This window comes from Ahaetulla prasina, chromosome 6 (genome assembly GCF_028640845.1).
Source record: "Ahaetulla prasina isolate Xishuangbanna chromosome 6, ASM2864084v1, whole genome shotgun sequence".
Classification (NCBI taxonomy): Eukaryota; Metazoa; Chordata; class Lepidosauria; order Squamata; family Colubridae; genus Ahaetulla; species Ahaetulla prasina.
In genome coordinates this window covers 111,119,007-111,145,532 of record NC_080544.1, presented here as the reverse complement: position 1 = coordinate 111,145,532, position 26,526 = coordinate 111,119,007, and the positions used below count along the sequence as shown (strand labels likewise).

At 42.1% G+C, this 26,526-nt stretch overlaps 1 protein-coding gene across 6 annotated transcripts in view; it reads left to right on the top strand.

Moving 5' to 3' along the window:
- ARMC9 (armadillo repeat containing 9) overlaps positions 1-26,526 on the top strand; it is a 173,579-nt gene that overhangs the window by 13,313 nt on the left and 133,740 nt on the right. For all 6 annotated transcript variants that reach the window (XM_058188644.1, XM_058188641.1, XM_058188643.1 and 3 more), the window contains 4 exons: positions 4,017-4,184; positions 14,663-14,818; positions 17,795-17,887; positions 22,549-22,573. In XM_058188644.1, the coding sequence (XP_058044627.1) occupies positions 4,017-4,184; positions 14,663-14,818; positions 17,795-17,887; positions 22,549-22,573 (442 nt within the window). The remainder of the gene's footprint in view (positions 1-4,016; positions 4,185-14,662; positions 14,819-17,794; positions 17,888-22,548; positions 22,574-26,526) is intronic.

The window sequence follows — 26,526 nt, the reverse complement described above, 5'->3', positions numbered from 1 at the left end:
ATTCCCACCCCACTCCAGGGGAAGGATACTGTAAAATCCCCATTCCCACCCCACTCCAGGGGAAGGATACTGTAAAATCCACATTCCCACCCCACTCCAGGGGAAGGATACTGTAAAATCCACATTTTCGCCCGATCATCTGGGACTCGGGAGGCAGAGAATAGGTGGGTGCAGGGCCAGTCAGAATTTTTCCTACCGGTTCTCCGAACTACTCAAAATTTCCACTACCGGTTCTCCAGAACTGGTCAGAACCTGCTGAAACCCACCTCTGTATGTAACCATCATCATCATCATCAGAGTTGGAAGAAACCTTGGAAGTCTTTAGCCCAGGGGTCTCCAACTTTGGCTACTTTAAGACTTGTGGAGCTTTGCTGGCTGAGGGATTCTGGGAGTTGAAATCCACAAGTCTTAAAGTTGCCAAGGTTGGAGACCCCTGCTCTAACCCACCCACCCCACTCAAGCTGGAGACTCTATACCTGTGGTGGTGAACTTATGGCAGCGTGCCCAAAGTGGCACACGAAGCCATGTCGCCTGGCACGCACGGCTTTGCATGTTTGTCTTCCAGGTTTCTGGCATGCATTTATGCATGACGATCAGCTGTCCTTCGCATGTGCGGCAGTGCCAAAAACCGCTGTGCGCTGATTGTCAGGTGCGCATGCACGCCAGAACCCAGAGGTTTGGCTTTTTTGGAGCGCGATCCCTTCGCACACACGGCAGCGCTGGAAACTGGCCTGCACTTGTGTGCTGGCCAGCTGATTGTCAGGCACGCATGTGCGCTAGAACACGGAAGTTCCGCTTTTCCGGAGCGCGGCCCCGACGAGCGTGCGCACGACATTTCCGCGCCACCTTTTTGGTACTCAGTGCCGAAAAGGTTTGCCATCCCTGCCCTATACCATGCCAGTGTTGGGGTTTTATCGTCTAAAATAGAGCGGGCTTCCTCCGGGTGCCGTCGACCAAGCAATGCAGGTTGGCGAACCCCAGGGGGAGGGCCTTCTCTGTGGCAGCACCGGCCCTGTGGAACGAGCTTCCTCCAGGGTTACGGCAACTCCCAGAATAAAATATATTAGTTAATTTTAATGGGTTTTAACCGGTTTTTACTGTTTTAGTCATTTGGCGATTGAAATATTTTGTTTTAATCGGGTTTTAAATTGCTTATTTATTATTGTTGTATTTTAATATGCCTGTGAACCACCCTGAGTCCTACGGGAGATGGTGCAGTATAAAAGTATAAAAATAAATAAATAAATAAATAAATAAAATTGACACCTCGAGGACGTTAGCCGTTAGCTTTTTTTTTTAGAAGGCATTTATGTATTCCTAAATTATTTGCTGTGGGAGAGAAAAATTACAGCATCATCAATTAAAAGTATCATATTTGTGATAATTCCGGATAATGGTGCAAAGATCTCTCTACAAACATTATTGGATTAACAGATTAGCATGCCAATTTAAATCTGGAGGCTCTTTGCATTCATTGTCTGTCTTTCTTCACCTTTATTGTCAGTTCTTTAATTTAGATCTGTTGATCGATGAGGTCACTAATTAGCCTTGTTGGTTAAATGCAGCTCCCTATTCTAGGCACAGTGACAATAAAGGTGAAGAAAGACAGACAATGGATGCAAAGAGCCTCCAGATTTAAATTGGCATGCTAATCTGTTAATCCAATAATGTTTGTAGAGAGATCTTTGCACCATTATCTGGCACAGTGTCTCCTTTCAGCCCACAAACAGAAGGAGGATGCTATTGCTTTTGTATAGGTAGTCTTCGTCTTACGACCACAATTAACCCCAAAATTTCTATTGCTAAGAGAGACACTTGTTTTTTTTTGTTTGTTTTTTATTATTACTTTTTTTGCAACAAACAAACAAAAGAAAATACATTATTACACCCTTGTGCTATACATAAAAGGAAGATTTGGGTCTTCGGATATATCCTCATGATTGCCAAAATCCACGTTCTCGAGGTACAGGTACTGAAGCGTCCAATGTTCCAAGCGCAAAGTCCACAAATGGTTTCCAAGTCTTCCAGAAAATATCTTCTTTATACACACCACTTCTAATTTTAATATCACATGTCATTTTATCATTTAAAGCTAATTTCCACATTTCAGAATTCCACTCTTCTATTCTAAAAATCACATCTAGTTTCCAATATCTAGCTATTATAATTCTACCTATTATAATCATAATTCTAATCAATTCTTTTTCATATTTTGTTAATTCTATTTCCTTAATTACCAACAATAATATAGTTTCCACTCTCAATGTTATTACTTTCCCCATCATTTCAAATATCATTTTCTCCAATTGTTGCCAAAACTTTTTAACCTTATCACAATTATACCACATATGTTCATAAGTCCCCAATTCCATCTCACATCTCCAACATTTTTTACTAATTTTTTTATCCATTTGGACAAATGGACAAAAAGAGAGACACTTGTTAAGTGAGTTTTGCCCCATTTTACGACCTTTCTTGCCACCGCTGTTAAGTGAATCACTCTAGGTGTTAAGTTAGTAACACGGTTGGAAATCGAATCTAGCTTTCCACATGAACTTTGCTTGTCAGAAGGTCACAAAAGGGGATCACATGACCCCAGGATGCTGCGACCGTCATAAATACAAGTCACTTGCCAACTGTCTGAATTTTGATCACGTGAGCATGGGGATGATGCAACGGTTGTAAGGGTGAGAAATGGTCAGCAGTCACTTTTTTTTTCAGTAAGTTGTAACTTTGAACGGTCACTAAATGAACTGTTATAATCAAGGTCTACCTGTACTCTGCTTCTGGATTTTTCAAGATGTCCAGACCAGGGGTCTGCAAACTTGGTTCTTTTTAAGACTTGCTTTGCTGGCTGAGGAACTCTGGGAGTTGAAGTCCACAAGTCTTAAAAGAGCCCAGTTTGCAGACCCCTGGTCTAGCTGATCTGTTTGTTTTCTGATTGTTTCTGGGAACAAGAATGCTGTATAACCTCTGTTCTGATCTTAATCCCTATTGACTTCAGTGAGCGGGGTTTATTTATTTATTTCGATTTTATCTTAGCTTTATTACTGTTTATCTATAACTCAACCGCTTCTCCTATTTTCCTCACCACAAAAAATCTTGTGGAATGAGTTGGGCTGACAGAGAGTGATTGGGCCGAAGTCACCCAGCCAGCCTTCCATGCTTAAAGTGGGACTAGAACTCCCAATTACCTGGCGATTGGATCAACATCACCCAGATGGCTTTCACGCCTAAGGTGGGACTAGAACTCCCAATTTCCTAGTGATTGGCCCAGTCACCCAGCTGTCTTTCACACCTAAGGTGGGACTAGAACTCCCAATCTCTTGGCGATTGGCCCAATGTACCCAAATCAGCTTTTGTGCTTAAGGCGGGACTAGAACTCACTATCCCCTGCGATTGGTCCAAAAATCAACAGCTGACTTCATAAAGGACTAGAACTAAAAGACTCACCATCTCCTGGTTCCTGGCCAAAAACCCAAAGTGGGTGTTGGAACATGCAAAATAAGACAAATTTCCACTTACCGTATTTTTCGGAGTATAAAAGGGGGTGAAAATTTAGGTGCGTCTTATACACCGAATGTAGCCCCGCCTACCCACTGGCCCCCACCCGTTGGCCTCTGCCTCCCAGCAATTTACCTCCTTGCAGCCAGAAGCAAGAAGAAACAGCCCATTTCAGCTTCAGCAGAGCCTAATTAGCACAAGCTGATTGTTGGATCAGCTTCCCAACTCTCAACTGTTTTGCACGGGCCTCTGGCTGCTTGCTGCAAGGAGGTAAATTGCTGGGAGCAGTTGTTTTTTTTCCTTGTGCTAATCAAGCTATGCTGAAAACGAAAACGAAAGTAAAGCAGGCTATTTGCTGTTTGCTGCAAGGAGGCAAAATTGCCTTTTTCCTCAGCAAAAAAGGTAGCCGCGCCTTATAGTCCGCAGCGTTTTATACTCTGAAAAATACGGTTATTTTCCACCGTCCTAAATAATTTCTCAAAGGACTAACCTTTCTTTTCTCTCTCTGGAAGGATCTGCTGATGTCCTTTAGTGATGGAGACCAGGACGTCTTCTTTGAACTATGGGAAGAGCGCATCCCTTCCTCCGTCCGAGAGCAAGAAGCTGTGGCTCAGAAGCTGGAGTTCTACCTTCACATCCACTTTGCCATCTTCCTGCTGAAGCACGCCGTGGGGAAGCCCGTAAATTTTCATCTCTAAATCATCCTCTCCCTTTAACGACCCCATAATCCCTCGCGGGGTGGAGTTCTGGGCCACTGAGTGGAGCTAGCAGGGTGTTTTAATGGCCGGATGCCCTTTCTGTCGCCAATGCAGAGTTTTGTTCCGCAGATATATCCTCATTGAAATATCTGCCTCTACCTAGGATCGAACTCACAGCCTCCTGATTGTGAGGCGAGAGCTGCACCTCTAGGCTACCCCACCACTCCAGATTTTCTTCTCCAAATCACCTGTCCTAAATTCTTTTGTTAAAATGAGAGACTACGAATCAGTTTATGACGGTTCCAGTGTCCTGGGGTCATGTGACCACCTTCTGCGACCTCCTGTTAAGCACTTCAGCGCTGTGTGATTAAATTAACGACTGATTCACTTACAGCGGTGGCAAGAAAGGTCGTAAAAAGGAGCAAATTCACGTAACAAATGTCTTGCAACGTTGGGCTCAGTGGTGGTTGTAAGTTGAGGACTACCCATATTATCCTGAAAATGATCGGTAGTCCTCGACCGACGACCCAAAATATCCGTTACTAAGCAGGATCGTTGATAATTGTTTCGTCCCATGTTACGACTTTTCTTGCCATCGTTGCTATGTGAATCCCTGCAGTTGTTAAGCGAGTCACACGGTTGAAACGTGAATCTGGCTTCCCTCATTGACTTTGCTTGTGAGAAGGTCGCAAAATGGGATCGACCACAGGACACAGCGACCATCGTAAATACGAGCCAGTTGCCAAGCATCCGAATTTTGATAACGTAACAGTGGGGGATGCCACAACGGCCTCTGTGGCTCAGACTGGTAAGACAGTCTGTTATTAACACAGCTGCCTGCAATTACTGCAGGTTCTAGTCCCACCAGGCCCAAGGTTGACTCAGCCTTCCATCCTTTATAAGGTAGGTAAAATGAGGACCCAGATTGTTGGGGGCAATTAAGTTGACTTTGTATATAATATACAAATGGATGAAGACTATTGCTTAACACATTGTAAGCCGCCCTGAGTCTTCGGAGAAGGGCGGGGTATAAATTCAAATAAAAGAAGAAGAAGAAGAAGAAGAAGAAGAAGAAGAAGGGGAGGAGGAGGGGGGAGGAGGAGGAAAAGAAGAAGAAGAAAAGGAGGGGAGAGAATATAGGAAGAGAAGGAGAATATAGACAGGAGGAGGAGGAGGAGGAGGAGGAGGAGGAGGAGAAGAAGGGAAGGGAAGATGAAGAAGGAGGAGGAGGAGGAGAAGGAGAAAGGGGAAGAGGACGGGGAAGGGGAAGGGGAAAGGGAAGGAGAAGATGGAGGAGGAGGAGGAGAAGGAGAAGGAGAAAGGGGAAGAGGACGGGGAAGGGGAAAGGGAAGGAGAAGATGAAAAGGGGAAGGAGGTTGACTCAGCCTTCCATCCTTTATAAGGTAGGTAAAATGAGGACCCAGATTGTTGGGGGGGGGCAATAAGTTGACTTTGTATATAAATATACAAATAGGATGAAGACTATTGCTAACATAGTGTAAGCCGCCCTGAGTCTTCGGAGAAGGGCGGGATATAAATGCAAATTTTAAAAAAAGTGTGAAAACCAGTCGTACGTCCCTTTTTCAGTGCTGCTGTAATATTCAACGGTCATTAAAGAGATGGTGGTAAGTCGAGGACCAACCATAAGAGCTCCTTTTCCCAAGAAATGACATCCGAAACCCCTCTTCCTCTAAAATTAGATGCTTGAAAAAAGACTTTTATTGCCTTAAAGTCTGTACAGATTCTCAGTCATCCAGGTCATGGTTGTCCCAAAGGTGCTTTTTATCAAGAGGCAACTGGATTTTCTTGTTTTTTCTTTGAAAATGTTTTGCTTCTCCTCCAAAAAGCTTCTTCAGCTCTGATAGGATGGTGGGGAAGGGAAGGATTTATTCTCCTTGCAGACAGCTGGTCATTTGCATCCTTTTTAGAGAGTCCTTGAGGCCGCTTGGAGGTTTATCTGTGTCCTCAGGGTCACCTGAGTGGTGCAAATGGTTCCTGTAGTCTGGACCTTTTCTTCTGGGAATCCATTCCTACTTCCACACCTTTCAAAGGATGTTCATGCCAAATTGTGTAGCTAAAAAGTCCGTAGAGATTCTCAGTCCTTGGCTGGCTGAGGAATTCTGGGAGTTGAAGTCCACGAGCCTTAAAGTTGCCAAGGTTGGAGACCTGTGCTCCAGGTGATGGTTGTCCCAAAAGTGCTTTTTTTCAGGTGGCAATTGGCCTTTCTCATTTTTTTCATTTATTGCCTTGTGCCTCCACTCTAACATGTAGGTCTATGGTTTATTTGTTTTTTTTTAAATTGCAATGCCTCTTTCCATTTCTCTGGCCCGAAGGCCTTAATGAAAGTTTGATTTGATTTGAGCACCGTTGCATCAGGACCGAGAAGCCCAGAAGCTGGACTTACTCCGTCTTCCTCTCTACAGCCCCCTTGGGTACGCAATCCTCTCTGTGCATCTCTTCAAAGTAGGAAATGAGAAACGTCTGTTTTCTGTTTAGCAGCATATCATTGTTCACAATTCGTGTCCGGTCTCTTAATTCCTTCCAACCGCCTCTCGCCTGCAAACTCAAGATATAAGGAAGTATAGGCATATGTATATAAGAAGAAAACAAAAAACAAACAATAGGACAGGAACGGTAGGCACGCTTGTGCTCTTATGCACGCCCCTTATGGTCCTCTTAGGAATGGGGTGAGGTCAATAGTAGAAAGTTTTTGGTTAAAGCTTTTGGGATTATGGGAAGAGACCACAGAGTCAGGTAATGTGTTCCAAGCACTGAATTATAGTTTGATTTGAATGCTGCCTGCTGGCATTTTTGATACGATAGGTCTCGATCCAGCCATCGTTTGGTGCATTGGGATATTAATTTTTTAAAAAAAAACACACCCCAAGGTACAGGTAGCCCTCCACATACTGCAGTTTATTTAGTGACCGTTCAAAGTTCAACGATCAAAGGTCCTTGAGTGGCTCAGATTTCTAAGACAGTCTGTTATTAACACAGCTGCTTGCAATTACTGCAGGTTCAAGCCCCACCAGGCCCAAGGTTGACTCAGCCTTCCGTCCTTTATAAGGTAGGTAAAATGAGGACCCAGATTGTTGGGGGCAGTAAGTTGACTTTGTATATAATATACAAATGGATGAAGACTATTGCTTGACACATTGTAAGCCGCCCTGAGTCTTCGGAAAAGGGCGGGATATAAATGCAAAAAAAAAAAAAAAAGTTGGCACTGAAAAAAGAGACTTACGACTGTTTTTCACAGTTACAACCTTTGCAGCAGTGGTCATGTGATCAAAATCTGGACGCTTGGCAACTGACTCATATTTATGACGGTTGCAGTGTCCCCGGGGGTAACGTGATCCCCTTTTTGCGACCTTCTGACGAAGGAAGGAAGCCAGATTCACTGAACAACCGGGTTACTCACTCATTAATGGCGGTGATTCACTTAACAACCGTGGCGAGAAAAGTCAGAACATGGGGCAAAACTTGCTTAACAAATGTCTCACTTAGCGAAAGAAATATTGGGCTCCGTTGTGGTTGTGAGTTGAGGGCTACCTGTGGTTTTCTGTCAAGGGGGGAAATTTTTAACTCCGTTTTCCTCTTGTATTGGAGGAACGAGAAAACCCTAAACTTCATGAATGCTTGCTCCTAATTCTCCACATCAGCCTTCCTAGTCGAGGGGCTTCAGGTGTACAAATAGTTCTTGACTTAGCAACTGTTTGTTTTTTGTGTTTTTGTTTTTGTTTTTGTTTTAATTTTTTTATTACTTTTTTCCAACAAACAAAAAAAGAAAATACATTAGTACACCCTTGTGCTATACATACATAAAAGGAAGATTTGGGTCTTCGGATATATCCTCATGATTGCCAAAATCCACGTTCTCGAGGTACAGGTACCGAAGCGTCCAATGTTCCAAGCGCATAGTCCACAAATGGTTTCCAAGTCTTCCAGAAAATATCTTCTTTATACACACCACTTCTAATTTTAATATCACATGTCAGTTTATCATTTAAAGCCAATTTCCACATTTCAGAATTCCACTCTTCTATTCTAAAAATCACATCTAGTTTCCAATATCTAGCTATTATAATTCTACCTATTATAATCATAATTCTAATCAATTCTTTTTCATATTTTGTTAATTCTATTTCCTTAATTACCAACAATAATATAGTTTCCACTCTCAATGTTATTACTTTCCCCATCATTTCAAATATCATTTTCTCCAATTGTTGCCAAAACTTTTTAACCTTATCACAATTATACCACATATGTTCATAAGTCCCCAATTCCATCTCACATCTCCAACATTTTTTACTAATTTTTTTATCCATTTGTGACAATCTTACTGGAGTCAAATACCATTTCCAAACAACTTTATAATTGTGCTCTTTAATCCTTATAGATAAAGTTCTCATAATTCTACTCTTCCAATTCACATTCCAATCTGACTCTGGTATTTCAATATTAAGATCTTTTTCCCAATTTGTCCTCATCACTCTTTGTAGTTTTTCATCAGAATTTATAATCTTATAAACCCTACTAACGAGTCCCTTTAGCCCAATTTCATCTTTCATAGACTTAGCAACTGTTTGTTTGGTGGTATTTGAAGTTACAACAGCACTGAAAAAAAGTTACTTAGGACCAGTCCTCACACTTATGACTGTCGCAGCATTTCTCACCCCCCTTTCCCCAGCCACATGATCAGAATTCTTGGCAACTGGCATGTATAATAGTGGCCAAAATTGTGGAAACCTTTTGGGAAAAGTGTATTTTCTAAAACTAGCTAATAATACCACTTTTTTTTTTTGAATAGTACCATAAAATTATATATCAATGGAAAGATAATGTAACCAAGAATGTAATGCAATAACTTTTATGAAGGGTTTGCTATTAGAATAGCAGTTACAGTATAAAGAAGAAAAGTGAAACACGTAGAAAAAACGAGATATACAAAAATTATCACCATAGAAAAAAAAAAGGTATACAAAAATTATCACTGTGTGAGTTAATCCTTAGTTGGGTAACCTTTAGCATGAATGACGGCCTTACAACGTCTTCCCATGGAGTGAACCAAGTCTTTTAATTCTGCAGCTGTTCTAATGTGAAACCAAGATTGAAAGATGGCTTCTATTAACTGGGTTTTATTGCTGGGTCGCTTATGATTTGTTAATTTTCTTAAGTGGGCTCCATAGATTTTCCATTGGGTTAAGACAGCGGTTCTCAACCTGTGGGTCGGGACCCCGTTGGGGGTCGAATGACGATTTGCCAGGGGTCGCCTAAGACCATCGGAGATTTGGGAAGTATACTTGCGAGTCGAAGAATCGCGCTCCAATGGTTGACTCCACCAGCCAGCTGCAGGCTCTTCAAATCGCTAGCCGAATTCGGCTTCAGGCGTGATGAATTAAAAAAGAGAGAAATCTTTGCTCTGATGTCTCCCTCTCAAGCCAGCTGCAATCACTCCCAATCGCTAGCCTAATCTGGCTTCAGGCGCAATAAACTTAATAGGGGAGGAGTCTCCGCTTTAATGCCTCCGTCCTCAAGGCAATCGCAAGCAGCTCAGATCGCTAGCCAAGACGGCTTCAGGCGCGATAAATTCAAAACGAAAATAATTTTACGGTTGGGGGTTGCCACATCGTGGGGAATTGTATTAAAGGGGTCGCAGCACTATAAAGGTTGAGAACCACTGGGTTAAGAGGTCTGGCCTATTCCCAGGCCATTCCAGCGGTAGAACAGGATTATCTTGAAAGTCCCCAAAAAAGTGGTGTTATTAGCCATCAAACCTCAAAAAATACACTTTTCCCAAAAAGGTTTCCACAATTTTGGCCACGACTGTATTTACATCAGCTGTACTGTCCCAAGGTCATGTGATCACCATTTATGGTCTTCCCAGCTAGCTTCTGGCAAGCAAAGTTGGGGGCGGGGGGCGGGAGAAAGCAGATTCACTTAATGAGTGCACAGTTCATTTAATGACTGCCGTGATTTGCTTCACAACCCGGGCACCCAAGTTGTAAATTCAAATGCAGCCTTTTGTAGTATTCCAGTATTTGAGGGGCTGCCACAAAGAAAAAGGGCTCAAATTATTTTCCAAAGCATCAGGACAAGAAACAACGGATGGAAACTAATCCAGGAGAGAAGCAACCTGGAATTAAGGAGAAGCGTCCTAACTATGAGAACAATTAACCAGTGGAACAGCTTGCCACCGGACATTGTTGGCGCTCCATCACTGGAAGTTTTTAAGAAAAGATCTCCTGCTTGAGAAGGGGGTTGGACTGGAAGACCTCCAAGGTCCCTTGCAGCACTCTTCTAATTGAAATGCGTCTCGTTTAACAATTGCCCAGCGATGGAAGTTTTAGTTCCAATTATGGTCGTAAATCAAGGACTACCTGTATTGTGACCTCAGCCATCATACTAATTAGTAATTCTGGGAATGCTCCCAATTTAGGGGAGATTTAAGTTTGCAGGAAAGCAGATTGTGAGGGGTTAGAACAATCAATAAGTTAGAACAGTCAATAAGTTAGAACAATCAATAAGTGGAACAACTTGCCTCCAGAAGTTGTGAATGCTGCAACACTGGAAATTTTTAAGAAAATGTTGGATAGCCGTTTGTCTGAAATGGTGTAGGGTTTCCTGCCTGGGCAGGGGGTTGGACTAGAAGACCTCCAAGGTCCCTTCCAACTCTGTTATTATATTATGTTAAGGGTTTGCAGGAAAGCAGATTTTGAGCACTATGGCTGAGGGGGAGCATTCCTCAGATGAGGGGTCTCCAACCTTGGTCCCTTTAAGACTTGTGGGACTCTGGGAGTTGAAGTCCACAAGTCTTAAAGGGACCAAGGTTGGAGACCCCTGCCTCAGATTGTTTTACTAGGGAGTAAAGCTCATTGAAAGCAGTGGAACTTAATTCTGCAAAAAGGCTGCCTAGAATTGGAGTGGATACCAAGCATACTGGTTAGTCCTTGACTTACAACCGTTCATTCAGTGACCGATGTTACAACACCACTGGAAAAAATGACTGAGGACCATTTCACACTTAACGGCCATTGCAGCATCCCCATGGTCACGGGATCAAAATTGAGATGCTTGGCAACTGGTTCAGAATTATGACGGTTGCAGTATCCCAGGGTCATGTGATTATCTTTTGTGACCTCACGTGTGATTGGCAACTGGTGTGTATTTATGATGTTTTGCAGTGTCCCGGAGTCACGTGATTCCATTTTTGGACCTTCTGACAAGCTTCTGTTAGTTAGTTAGTTTACTTTATTGATCAAAATATAGGATTCCAAGTACAGATTATTAATAAAACCCTGTAAAAACAATTTAAAATGAAATTAGAATAAAACAGAATACCTGCGGACAAAAGAATAGAATAGAATAGAATTTTTTATTGGCCAAGTGTGATTGGACACACAAGGAATTTGTCTTCGGTGCATATGCTCTCAGTGTACATAAAAGAAAAAATACGTTCATCAAGGTACAACATTTACAACACAAATGATGGTCAATATATCAATATAAATCAATATAAAGGAAAGCCAGATTCACTTAACAACCATGTTTCTAACTTTTAACAATTACCGTGATTCACCAGGGGTGGCCACAAAGGTCGCAAAATGGGGCAAGGCACGCTTAACGACCGCTTAGCAGCAGAAATGTTGAGCTCAATTGGGGTCGTAAGTCAAGGAGTGCCTGTACCTTGTTTCTCTTTATGCAAAAGCCAAAACGGGCTTTGTGTCTCTTCTGATATTATTCGCTGCCAGTGGGACCTTGAGACCGCAGGGGAACTGGGTCTGTTCCAAACGAATGGCAATTTTTTGGGGGGGGGGGCGTGGGAAGGTGTGATTTTTCTCACCCTTCAAGATTACATTGAAGGGAAGAAACAAAGGCTTTTAATAGGGTGGACTGGCACGCTGCCCGTTTCCAAAGTTGTGGCAGGCTGGTTTAATAATCGGATACCCAGATAGCTCAGTTGGCTGCGCAAAGCTGTTTTCCTGGTGCCAGAAACATCACCTGCAGTCTGCCTGCTTGATGGAAGAGGTGAGAATTAATGTTATCTCCAAGAAGGCAAATCTTGCCGGGTGGCCTGTTTCTCTTCTTGGTTCCAGTCCCCGTGCAATTAAAACTGCTGGGTAAACATCGAAGTAGGCTTGTCCGGTTGCCTTTGTCCAAAATTGCAAGTATTTTACAAGAATAACAGAGATGGAAGGGAACTTGGAGGCCTTCCAATCCAACCAACTTTTCAGGCTGCAAACCCTGTATCATTTCAGACAAGTGGCTGTCCAGTCTCTTCTTAAAAACTTCCAGTGTTGGAGCATTCACAACTTCTGGAGGGGAAGCCATTCCACTGATTAATTGTTCTCACTGTCAGGAAATTCCTCCTTAGATATTGAGGGTGGTGACCCTTTGAGAGCTGTATGCAATGAAATTTAATTTTAATGTATGCCGATTAGTGTACATTAAAAGTGACAATAAAGTTATTCTACCTGTCTATAACTGTATTATCTCTTTCTCTGTCTATGACTATCATTAAGTGTTGTACCTTAGGATTCTCAACAAATGTATCTTGTCTTTTATGTATACTGAGAGCATATGCACCAAAGACAAATTCCAATCACACTTGGCCAATAAAGAATTCTATTCTATTCTATTCTATTCTATTCTATTCTATTCTATTCTATTCTATTCTATTCTATTCTATTCTATTCGTCTCATTTGTCTATCTAGACTAGATCGATCGATCGATCGATCGATCGATAGATAGATAGATACAATGAGAGAGAGATGATAGGTAGATATATAGAGTTAGATATATATGTAGGTCTTTGGTTATTCGGGTTTTCTCCCGCGTAAAATTGGAAGTGTCTTGGCGACGTTTCGACGAAGTCTCATTCGTCATCTTCAGCTTCGTGCTTCTGGGAGCAATGTGTGATTGCAGCTGTTTCTTCCTTTTTAACTGCTAGTGGGTGTTTTAACTGATTGGGTGGGAGCTTGGCTGTGCTCTGATTGGATGGGGGTTTTTTTGTGCTCTGATTGGCTGGGGGTGTGTCCTGTTTGGGTGGGGGCTTGGTTGTGCTCATATTAGTCTGAGTTGCAGGGGGATTTGAGCTGGTGAGCTGCATTGCTGTTGTTTGGCTTCGTGTTTGTGGTCGTGCTATATCTTCATAGTGAGTGTCAGTATATATATATATATATATATATATATATATATATATATATATATATATATATATATATATATATAGAGAGAGAGAGAGAGAGAGAGAGAGAGAGATGATAGGTAGATATATAGAGTTAGATATATATAGAGATAGATAGGATAGATAGATAGATAGATAGATAGATAGATAGATAGCGATAGTGATAGATAGAGAGAGAGTGATAGATGATAGATGATAGACAGACTCTATCTATCTATCTACCTATCTACCTACCTACTTATCTATATCTATGTATATCTCGATTGCTTCTCTCCTTGATGAGTTTCCATCCGTTGCTTCTTGTCCTGCCTTCAGGTGCTTTGGAGAATAGGTGGACCTCCTCTTCTCTGTGGCAGACTCCTGTCACGTTCCCCCTAGTCCTTCTTTTCTCTGGACGAGCCAAACCCAGTTCCTGCAACCATTCTTCATATGTTTTATCTTCCAGTCCCCCTAATCCTCTTCGTTGCTCTTCTCTGCATTCTTTCCAGAGTCTCAATCTTGACCTATCGGTAATAGCACACATGGAGGCTGAATATCACGTTGAGTTTAAAGAGTGATTCCTTCCAGAACTTCGGCAATAAATGCTAAACAAAACCCTATTTACACTAGTGGCCAGAATTGTAGAAACCTTTTGGGAAAAGTGTATTTTTGAGGTTTGATGGCTAATAACACAATTTTTTTTTAATTTTTTATTTGGAGTTTCAAGAGAATCCTATTCCACTGCTGGAATGGCCTGGGAATAGCCCAGACCTTCACCAATGGAAAATCTAGGGAGCCAACTAAAGAAACTTGCTAGTCAGAAGCGACCCAGCAATAAAACCTAGTTAATAGAAGCCATCCTTCAATCTTGGTTTCACATGATAACAGCTGCAGAACTCAAAAGACTTGGTTCACTCCATGGGAAGACGTTGTAAGGCCGTCATTCATGCTAAAGGTGACCCAACTAAGTATTAACTCACACGGTGATAATTTTTGTATACCTTGTTTTTTCTATGGTGATAATTTTTGTATATCTCGTTTTTGTCTACGTGTTTCAACTTTTCTTCTTTATACTGTCACTGCTATTCTAATAGCAAATCCTTCATAAAAGTTATTGCATTACATTCTCGATTAAGTTATCTTTCCATTGATATATAATTTTATGGTACTCTTCCCCCAAAAAGTGATGTTATTAGCTGGTTTTAGAAAATCCCACTTTTCCCAAAACGTTTCCACAATTTTGGCCACTCCTGTACTACACTTAGGCTGATCCAGGTTTCTGTCTTCCCTCAGGATAAAGCAGCGTTGGACGAAAGGATTGCGTATTTCAAAACCTACCTGGAGACCAAAGGGGCCGCTTTGAGCCAGACAACGGAATTCCTGCCTTTCTACGCCCTGCCGTTCGTGCCCAACCCTATGATCCACCCGTCTTTCAAAGAGCTTTTCCAGGTACGTCCTTGATTGGCTCAGGAACGGCGGTTCCTGCGTCTGGATCAGGGGTCTCCAACCTTGGTCCCTTTAAGACTTGTGGACTTCAACTCCCAGAGTTGACTCCCAGACTCTGGGAGTTGAAGTCCACAAGTCTTAAAGGGACCATGGTTGGAGACCCCTGGTCTGGATCAATGGGGACAACCTAACCCTTAGCCTAGGCTAGGCTGAATACAGATGATCCTTGACTTACGACTTTTTTTTTTATTTGCATTTATATCCCGCCCTTCTCCGAAGACTCAGGGCGGCTTACACTATGTCAAGCAATAGTCTTCATCCATTTGTATATTATATACAAAGTCAACTTTTATTGCCCCCAACAATCTGGGTCCTCATTTTACCTACCTTATAAAGGATGGAAGGCTGAGTCAACCTCCTTCCCCTTCTTCATCTTCTCCTTCTCCTTCCCTTTCCCCTTCCCTGTCCTCTTCCCCTTTCTCCTCCTCCTCCTCCTCCTCCTTCCCCTTCTTCATCTTCTCCTTCTCCTTCCCTTTCCCCTTCCCTGTCCTCTTCCCCTTTCTCCTCCTCCTCCTCCTCCTCCTTCCCCTTCTTCATCTTCTCCTTCTCCTTCCCTTTCCCCTTTCCCGTCCTCTTCCCCTTTCTCCTTCTCCTCCTCCTCCTCCTCCTCCTTCCCCATCTTCTCCTTCCCTTTCCCCTTCCCCGTCCTCTTCCCCTTTCTCCTTCTCCTCCTCCTCCTCCTCCTCCTTTTTTTTTTATTTGCATTTATATCCCGCCCTTCTCCGAAGACTCAGGGCGGCTTACACTATGTCAAGCAATAGTCTTCATCCATTTGTATATTATATACAAAGTCAACTTTTATTGCCCCCAACAATCTGGGTCCTCATTTTACCTACCTTATAAAGGATGGAAGGCTGAGTCAACCTTGGGCCTGGTGGGACTTGAACCTGCAGTAATTGCAAGCAGCTGCTGTTAATAACAGACTGTCTTACCAGCCTGAGCCACCAGAGGTTTAGTGACCGTTCAAAGTTACAATGCCACTGGGGAAAAAAAATGACCATTTTTCATACTTACAACCTATGCAGCATCTTCACAGTCATGGTGACAGTTATCAAAATCTGGGTGCTTGGCAACCGACTTATATTTATGACGGGTGCGGCATCCCAGGGTCACGTGATCGATCCCCTTTTGGGACCCTCTGACAAGCAAAGTCAATGGGGAAGGCAAATTCACTTAACAACCAGGGTTACTAACTTAACAGATGCAATGATTCGCTTAACAACTGCGGCAAGAAAGATCGTTAAATGGGGCAAAGCTCACTTAACAAATGTCTCACTTGGCGACAGAAACTTTGGGCTCCATTGTGGTCATAAGGAGGAGTAGCTCTTTTGTCTTGGCCCCAGTGATGAGAAATGGGACTTTAATTTCCTGGCCACCCTTGTATAATGTGGCTGATGGGATCATTTTAATGCAAACCCGGCCGACGTCCCTTAAATGTCTATGGAAATTCTCCTTCATCCACGTTATGGTTGTCCAAAAGGTGCTTTTATTTTCAATAGGCAACTGGACTTTTCAGGTTTTTCTTTGAAGACGTTTCGCTTCTCATCCAAGGAGCTTCTTCAGCTCTGAGAGAAATTCTGAAGAAGCTCTGTGGATGAGAAGCGAAACGTCTTCAAAGAAAAACCTGAAAAGTCCAGTTGCCTATTGTAAAAAAAAAGCACCATTGAGACTCAAATCCTTAACATTACCTGGTTAATCTCTCCAACTAGAAGTCCAGGTTGCTTTTGTGGTTTTTTTTATTTAATAATGTTTTTTAATTTGTTTTAATTTAATTTGAATTAATTTAATTAAATTAATTTAATTTGAATTTATATCCCGCCCTTCTCCGAAGACTCAGGGCGGCTTACACTGTGTTAAGCAATAGTCTTCATCCATTTGCATATTATATACAAAGTCAACTTTTATTGCCCCCAACAATCTGGGTCCTCATTTTACCTACCTTATAAAGGATGGAAAGCTGAGTCAACCTTGGGCCTGGTGGGACTTGAACTTGCAGTAATTGCAAGCAGCTGTGTTAATAACAGACAGACTTAGTCTGCTGAGCCACCAGAGGCCTGAGGTTTTATCTTTCCTGTCCACAGAAGCGTCAACAGAAAGGTGTTGACATTTCCTATCTGAAACCTGAGCAAATTTATCTTGCTTGCTTTCCAACCCAACCACGTTGCTCCCGGGTAATTCAAAAGAAGAAAGTCTCCAGCAAATTCTTCTTTTGGTTTTTAAACTCAAAGATCCCTGCTCTAGGATTTGACCAGGCGGCCTTTGCGGGATTTCTTCGCTCAAGGCAGAAGAAGTTCATTTCTAGATGAGTTGTAGGCACTCATCAGACCAGGGGTCTCCAACCTTGACAACTTTAAGACTTGTGGACTTCAACTCCCAGAATTCCTCAGCCAGACATGTCTGTTTCTTTTTCTCTTACCTGCCGAAGTGGAGAGATTCCAGAGGAAGGGATTGCAAGAGAGTAAGCAAAGCTGGCTGAGGAATTCTGGGAGTTGAAGTCCACAAGTCTTAAAGTTGCCAAGGTTGGAGACCCCTGCTCTAGTCCCCAGTCTGGACTGAGCAGGGATGAAACTGGCCACAGATGGATACTACCATTTTACACCACGGTTACTTAAGAGATATCTCAAAGATAGAAATCTTCACCTTTCTCATTCAGGCTGACCCAACATCTGTTAGTTACGAAAGAAAACCTTTTAAAATAAATAAGCCAAAATAAGCCTCTCTTCAAAGTCCATTATTGTAATTAACTCACTGACACTCCACTAACATTTTCCAGCGTCTTATAAAATTGCCCCAAATGTTATCGCTGAGCAATGCCGTTCGTTTCGCAGAGTTTCGGTGAGTTGGCCGAAATGGCAAAATTAATGAGCTCTGCGTATTCGGTCACAATTCTCACCGGTGGTGGGTGTGTTTGTTTTTCAGGATTCTTGGGAATCTGATCTGAAAACGAGACTGGAAGAATTTCTGTCTGCAACACTTAAAGCCAGTGACAGCCCGCGGCTTCTGACCTTATATGTATCCTTCGGAAAACGTCTTTAAGGGAATGCAGTTGTACCGACGGAGAAGGAAACTGTTTTCAGACTGAGAATTCAGTAGAGGAATTCCACTTTAGATAACAGGATGTTATCGTATGATATAAACTGGAGGAAACATTTTCTCAGGCGGGAAATAATTAGAGCCTCTGGCAGCCTCTAGCGGCGTTTGCAAGTCTCGTATGAGAAGCAGCACACACTCAAAATCCCCAGATCAATTCACTATGATACCTTTTTTTAAAATTGCTACGTTTTTATCAACTGGTTAATCAGTGTAATAATTAATACATTGAAAGCTGATTATTAGATGATTACAGATCGTGCTTGTTGTTCTGTCTTTAAGACATACATTAAGGAGAGAAGCAACTTAGAACTAAGGAGAAATTTCCTGACAGTTAGAACAATTAATCAGCGGAACAACTTGCCTCCAGAAGTTGTGAATGCTCCAACACTGGAAATTTTTTTTTTTTTTTATAAAAAGTTTTATTTTTACAATCATATCAAATAATTCATCCAATGTACAGTTATATACAATTAGTCGGGCTTGCCCAGTCACCACCACCCTTTTTAACACTCTTCCCTCTTCTACTACACTGGAAATTTTTAAGACAGTGTTGGATGACCATTTGTCTGAAGTGGTGTAGGGTTTCCTGCCTGGACAGGGGGTTAAACTAGAACAGGGGTCTCCAACCTTGTCAACTTTAAGCCTGGCAGACATCAAGCAAAGCTGGCTGGGGAATTCTGTAAGTTGAAGTCCTCCAGGCTTAAAGTTGACAAGGTTGGAGATCCTTGGACTAGAAGACCTCTAAGGTACCTTCCAACTCTGTTTATTCTACTGTTCTGTTCTGTTCTGTTTATTTATTTATTTATTTATTTAATCACATTTTTATACCGCCCTATCTCCCGAGGGACTCAGGGCGGTTTACAGCCTGATAAAAACACAAATATAAATACACAAATATAAATACAAGATAAAACACTAATTAAAAAACTTATTGAATAAGGCTGTTCTGTTCTGTTCTGTTCTGTTCTGTTCTGTTCTGTTCTATTCTATTCTATTCTATTCTATTCTATTCTATTCTATTCCAATTCCTATTCTATTCTATTCTATTCTATTCTATTCTATTCTATTCTATTCTATTCTATTCTATTCTATTCCATTCCATTCCATTCCATTCCATTCCGTTCTCCTTCCTTCTTTCCTCCTCATTCTATTCTATTCTATTCTATTCTATTCTATTCTATTCTATTCTATTCTATTCTATTCTATTCTATTCTATTCTATTCCATTCCATTCCATTCCAATTCCTATTCTATTCTATTCTATTCTATTCTATTCTATTCTATTCTATTCTATCCTATCCTATCCTATTCTATTCTATTCCATTCCATTCCATTCCATTCCATTCTATTCTATTCTATTCTATTCTATTCTATTCTATTCTATTCTATTCTATTCTATTCTATTCTATTACAATTCCTATTCTATTCTATACTATACTATACTGTTCTGTTCTGTTCTGTTCTGTTCTATTCTATTCTATTCCATTCCATTCCATTCCAATTCCTATTCTATTCTATTCTATTACAATTCCTATTCTATTCTATTCTATTACAATTCCTATTCTATTCTATTCTATTACAATTCCTATTCTATTCTATACTATACTATGCTGTTCTGTTCTGTTCTGTTCTATTCTATTCTATTCCATTCCATTCCATTCCAATTCCTATTCTATTCTATTCTATTCTATTCTATTCTATTCTATTCTATTCTATTCTATTCTATTCTATTACAATTCCTATTCTATTCTATTCTATTACAATTCCTATTCTATTCTATTCTATTCTATTCCATTCCATTCCATTCCATTCCATTCCATTCTCCTTCCTTCTTTCCTCCTCATTCTATTCTATTCTATTACAATTCCTATTCTATTCTATTCTATTCTATTCTATTCTATTCTATTCTATTCTATTCTATTACAATTCCTATTCTATTCTATTCTATACTATACTGTTCTGTTCTATTCTATTCTATTCTATTCCATTCCAATTCCTATTCCTATTCTATTCTATTCTATTCTATTCTATTCTATTCTATTCTATTCTATTACAATTCCTATTCTATTCTATTACAATTCCTATTCTATTCTATTCTATTCTATTCCATTCCATTCTCCTTCCTTCTTTCCTCCTCATTCTATTCTATTCTGTTCTGTTCTATTCTATTCTATTCTATTCTATTACACTTCCTATTCTATTCTATTCTATTCTATTCTATTCTATTACAATTCCTATTCTATTCTATACTATACTGTTCTATTCTATTCTATTCTATTCCATTCCATTCCATTCCATTCCAATTCCTATTCTATTCTATTCTATTCTATTCTATTCTATTCTATTCTATTCCATTCCATTCCATTCCATTCCATTCTCCTTCCTTCTTTCCTCCTCATTCTATTCTATTCTATTCTATTCTATTCTATTCTATTCTATTACAATTCCTATTCTATTCTATTCTATTCTATTCTATTCTATTCTATTCTATTCTATTCCATTCCATTCCATTCCATTCCATTCTCCTTCCTTCTTTCCTCCTCATTCCATTCCATTCTATTCTATTCTATTCTATTCTATTCTATTCTATTCTATTCTATTCTATTCTATTACAATTCCTATTCTATTCTATACTATACTATACTGTTCTGTTCTGTTCTATTCTATTCTATTCTATTCTATTCCATTCCATTCCAATTCCTATTTTATTCTATTCTATTCTATTCTATTACAATTCCTATTCTATTCTATTCTGTTCTATTACAATTCCTATTCTATTCTATTCTATTCTATTCCATTCCATTCCATTCCATTCCATTCCATTCTCCTTCCTTCTTTCCTCCTCATTCTATTCTATTCTATTCTATTCTATTCTATTCTATTCTATTCTAATTACAATTCCTATCCTATTTATTGTATTCTATTACAATTCCTTTTCTATTCTATTCTGTACTGTACTGTACTGTACTGTACTGTTCTGTTCTGTTCTATTCTATTCTATTCTATTCCATTCCAATTCCTATTCCTATTCTATTCTATTCTATTCTATTCTATTCTATTCTATTCTATTCTATTCTATTCTATTCTATTCTATTCTATTCTATTCTATTACAATTCCTATTCTATTCTATTCTATTACATTTCCTATTCTATTCTATTCTAATTCCTATTCTATTCTATTCTATTCTATTCTATTCTATTCCATTCTCCTTCTTTCTTTCCTCCTCATTCTATTCTATTCTATTCTATTCTATTCTATTCTATTCTATTCTATTCTATTCTATCTCATTCTATTCTATTCTATTCTATTCTATTCTATTCTATTCTATTCTATTCTATTCTATTACATTTCCTATTCTATTCTATTCTAATTCCTATTCTATTCTATTCTATTCTATTCTATTCTATTCCATTCTCCTTCTTTCTTTCCTCCTCATTCTATTCTATTCTATTCTATTCTATTCTATTCTATTCTATTCTATTCTATTCTATTCTATTCTAATCTAATCTAATCTAATCTATTCTATTCTATTCTATTCTATTCTATTCTATTCTATTCTATTCTATTCCCAATCCTTAATTTAAAAATTGAGAGAAAGAAAACAGTGGGTAAGAAGGAGCATTTGGAAAAAGAGACCTCACTTTTTCCCAATTTGCTGATTCAATCAATTCCTTTCCCACCAAAGTCCAGATCTTCATCTGATAGAAGAGAATATATGTAGCTGAGGGATGAACAGTGAACTCACATGGTCCCCTCTGAGCTTGGTTATTTCCTTGCAGACGTTTCATGGCCCAGCTAGGGAACATCATCAGTGTAAGAAAGGAGGAGGGTTTGTGGAGAGGAGGAGGAGGACTTTGAAGGAGGACAACCGCAGGGTCTTTGGTGCTCTCTAAGCTTGGTGGGTTCCTTGAAGACTTTCCTTATCATTATCCAACGAGGTAACATCATCAGTGTTACGATGGAGGGAGGTTTGCGAAAAAGAGCAAGGGGTTCGTTGGTTTCTCTTCATTGGGAGGGCAGAGGTGGGCTGCTGCCGGTTCACACTGGTTCGGGAGAACCGATAGTTAAGATTCTGCGCAGTTCGGCGAACCGGCAAATCCCACCACCAGCTGGCGCTGCCCCTGCTTGTTTTTCAGACTGCTTTTGGGGTATTTTTCGGACCATTTTTTGGGCCAAAAATGGCCTGAAAACGGTCTGAAAAGGGGCCTGAAAATGGCCAAAACAATGCCCTGAAAACGGGCCAAAAAACGGGTGGAGGCAGGGCCAGACAGTGGTGGGATTAACCCTAACCGCCTGCACCCTACCTCTGCCTTTGAAGCAAGTGGCTGGGAGGCGGGACTGGGTGTGATGAGTGACGTCACCCGCCCAGTCACATGACCAACCGGCCACACCTACCCAGGCAGAGGACCGGTCGTTAAGTTATTCAAGTCCCAGCACTGTGGGGGGGGGCGGTTCTTTGGGGTTGAAGTCCACAGGTCAGAAAGGGGCCACAGCTGCCCATCCCTGCTCAACACGCAGCCGTGTAATGATCCATCATCAAAAGTCCGTTTTCCTTAGCCTCTCATCCTCTCGCAACGCAGAAAGAGAACACGCAGTGCAGCCAAGGTAAATCCATACTAACTACTAGACGAACAATTTGGGACTTTTCAGCTCTCCGTACAGGCAAGTCCTCAACTTACGACCACAAATTTGAGCCCAAAATTTATGGCGCTGTGTGAGGAATTCGTTAAGTGATTGTTGCCTCATTTTACGACCTCAGCATATTTGTTAAGGGAATCGCCGCCGTTCTTAAATTAGTCACATGGTGGTTAAGTGAATCGGGTTTCCCCCATTGTCAGAAGATCGCAAGAGGGGATCATGTGACCCCTGGGACACTGCGACCGTCATAAATGTGAGTCCATTGTCAACCGTCTGAATATAAATCACATGACCATGGGGGAATACTGCAACGGTCATAAGTATGAAAAATGGTTATGTCACTTTTTTCAGTGCTGTTGGAACTTTGAACGGTCACTGAATGAACCGTTGTAAGTCGAGGACTACCGGTAGCTCTCCAGATGATAAGAGTATATAGGTAGTCCTCGATTTACACCCATAATGGAACTTGCCCATCATGATCATAAGTTGTAATGGCCATAGGTCAGCAGTGTGACTGACCTGATTTTACAACCTTTGTGTGTGTGTGTGTGTATGTGTGAAGTGGTCATTAAGTGAACACTGCAGTTGTTAAATGAACCAAAGATTTGCTGTTGGTGCAGTTATGCTGTAAAACAGAAATACAGGGAGCCCTCCACTTACAATAGTTCGTTTAGTGACTGTTCAGAGTTACAGCATCACTGAAAAAAGTGACTTATGGCCATTGTTCACACATACAACAGTTGAAAACACCTCCCCCCCCCGGGTCACGTGATCAAAATTCAGATGCTTGACCACTTACTCACATTTATGATGGTTGCAATGTCCCGGGGTCATACTGAACAACTGCAGTGATTCACTTAAAAACTGTGGCCAGAAAGGTGTTGTGCCTCGTCCTCCTCAGCCGGGCCCCTCCCGTCTCCTCCCGGGCCTGTTATCAGACTCCGAGTCTGATAATGAAGATGAATGGCCTGTCATGCCTCCAGCCCCCAGCCCTGGCCCCATGCCCAGAGAGGATTCCAGGAATGAACAAACAAACCTGATAAACCTCACTCCTACAGCATATGAGCCGGAAGCCAGCCACGTGCTAGAATTACTGACAGCAGATCCAGCTGAAGAGAATTCATAATGGGAGGATCCTCGCTTCGGGAGATCTGAGAGGTGACGCCAGCAGAAGGAAGGGAGGGGCAGGCCTGGCTAAATGCTGAGTCATGGAGCCACACCCCACAACCTATATAAAGGACCTGCTTTTGGCATTCCAACCTTGAGTCAAGCAAAGTCTCATCTAGTTTGCTGAAGTCACAACTTGGACTCCTGCCTGCCCTGAGAAACCTCAAAGGTTTCAGTTTGTCAAAGCTGCAGAGGCTTCGTTGCCACGTTTGATACGGACTTCCTTGACCCAGTCGTCGGAAGGGGAGGGGGACACGACAAAAGGTCGTAAAATGAGGCAAAACTCTCTTGAAAAGTATCTTGCTTAGCCTCAGAAATGTTGGGCTCAATTTTGGTTGTAAGTCGAGGACTCTATAGGGATGCTGCTACCGACATCCATATATCGTGATATTATTATTATTATTATTTATAATATTTGCATACCGCCCTTCTCCCGAAGGACTCGGGGCGGTTCACAGCCAATAAAAACAACAGAAAACATATAATACATATAAAACAGCTAAAAACAGTATAAAAAACTTATTCAATTGATGGCCTAAAGCTTTTAAATACAAATTTAAAACCCCGTTTAAAACCCCTGATTTAAAACCCCAATTTAAAACTGTGTTCACGCTAGTCCTGCTTGTCGAAACAACAACGTCTTCAGCTCGCGGCGGAAGATCTGGAGGTCAGGGAGTTGACGAAGCCCCAGAGGCAGCTCGTTCCACAGAGAAGGCCCTCCCCCTGGAGGTTGCCAGCCAACATTGTTTGGCTGACGGTATCTGGAGGAGGCCCTCTCTGTGAGAGTGCACTGGTCGGTGAGAGGCTACTGGTGGCAGTAGGCGGTCCCGTAAATACCCCGGCCCTAAGCCATGGAGCGCTTTAAAGGTGATAACAAGTACCTTGAAGTGAACCCGGAAGACCACCGGGAGCCAGTGCAGACTGCGCAGGAGAGGTGTTACACCGGAGCCATGAGGTGCTCCCTCTATCACCTCTATCACATTCTGGACCAATTGGAGTCTCCGGGTACCCTTCAAGGGGAGCCCCATGTAGAGAGCATTGCAGTAGTCCAGGCAGGATGTAACAAGGGCATGATTGATCGGGCATAAGGAAGCCCGGTCAAGAAAGGGGCGCAACTGGTGTATCAGGCGAACCTGATGAAAAGCTCCCCTTGCGACGGCCATCATATGATTTTCTAAAGACAGCCGTACATCCAGGAGGACGCCCAGATTGCGAGCCCTTTCCGTGGAGGCCAATAACTCGCCCCTGATGGTCAGCGATGGAATTAGCTGACTGTACCGGGCCGCCGGCATCCACAGCCACTCGGTCTTGGTGGGATTGAGTCTGAGTCTGTTCCTCCCCATCCAGACCCGTACGGCTTCCAGGCACTGGGACATCACTTCAACAGCCTCGTTGGGGTGGTTAGGAGTGGAAATATACAGCTGAGTATCATCAGCGTATAGATGACAACTCACCCCAAAACCACGAATGATCTCACACAGCGGCTTCATATAGATGTTGAACAGAAGAGGCGAGAGAACCGATCCTTGCGGCACCCCACATAAGAGGCACCTAGGGGCCGATCTCTGCCCTCCTGTTATCACCGTCTGCGACCGGTCGGAGAGGTAGGAGGAGAACCACCGATGAACGGTGCCCCCCACTCCAAGTCCTCTGAGCCGGCGCAGCAGGATACCATGGTTGATGGTATCAAAAGCCGCTGAGAGATCTAATAGGACCAGGACAGAGGAACAACCTCTGCCCCGAGCCCTCCAGAGATCATCAACCAACGTGACCAAGGCTGTTTCCGTGCTGTAACCAAGCCGGAAACCGGACTGGAACGGATCTAGATAGACAGTTTCATCCAGGTACTGGGGCAACTGTTGTGCAACTACACTCTCAACAACCTTCGCCACAAAGCGAAGGTTGGAGACAGGACGATAATTTGCTAAAATAGCTGGATCCAGGGAAGGCTTCTTGAGGAGGGGCCTCACCACCGCCTCTTTCAAAGCGGTAGGGAAGACACCCTCCATCAAAGAAGCGTTCACAATTTTCTGGAGCCAGCCTCGTGTAACCTCCCGGGTGGCCAGTACCAACCAGGAGGGACACGGGTCCAATAAACATGTGGTCGCATTCAATCCCCCCAGTATCCTGTCCATGTCCTCAGGAGCCACAAAATCAAACTCATCCCAGATAGTAACACCAAGACCTGCCTCCTCCACCCCGCCCGGATCTACCCAATCTGTGTCCAACCCTTCCCAAATCTGAGCGATTTTATCAAACAGATATTGTCCAAATTCCTCAGTTCGACCCTGGAAGGGATCCTCCACCGCTCCCTGATGGAGGAGTGAGCGGGTCACCCTAAACAGGGCGGCCATCTGCTGATGCAGTGAGGGTGGAAAAATATTCCCGTTTTGCCACCCTCATCGCCACTAGATAGGTCCGAACTTGAGACCTAACTAGTGTCCGGTCAGATTCGGAGCGGCTGGCCCTCCAGATACTCTCTAGGTGTCTTCTCCAGCGCTTCATCTCCCTCAGCCCCTCAGAATACCAAGGGGCTAAACGAGATCGGCACCGAGTCAGAGGCCGCAAAGGCACGACTCGATCTAGAGCACCAGCCGCCGCCTGATCCCAGGCGGCGATCAGAGTGATACAAAGTGATACAAAGATTCCAGCAAAATGCCTTTGTTGCTAAGGTTTATTTTTTGATCTACCGTATTTTGGGGAGTAAAAGATGCTCTATAAGACGCACATTAGTTTTTTGGGAGGAAAACAAG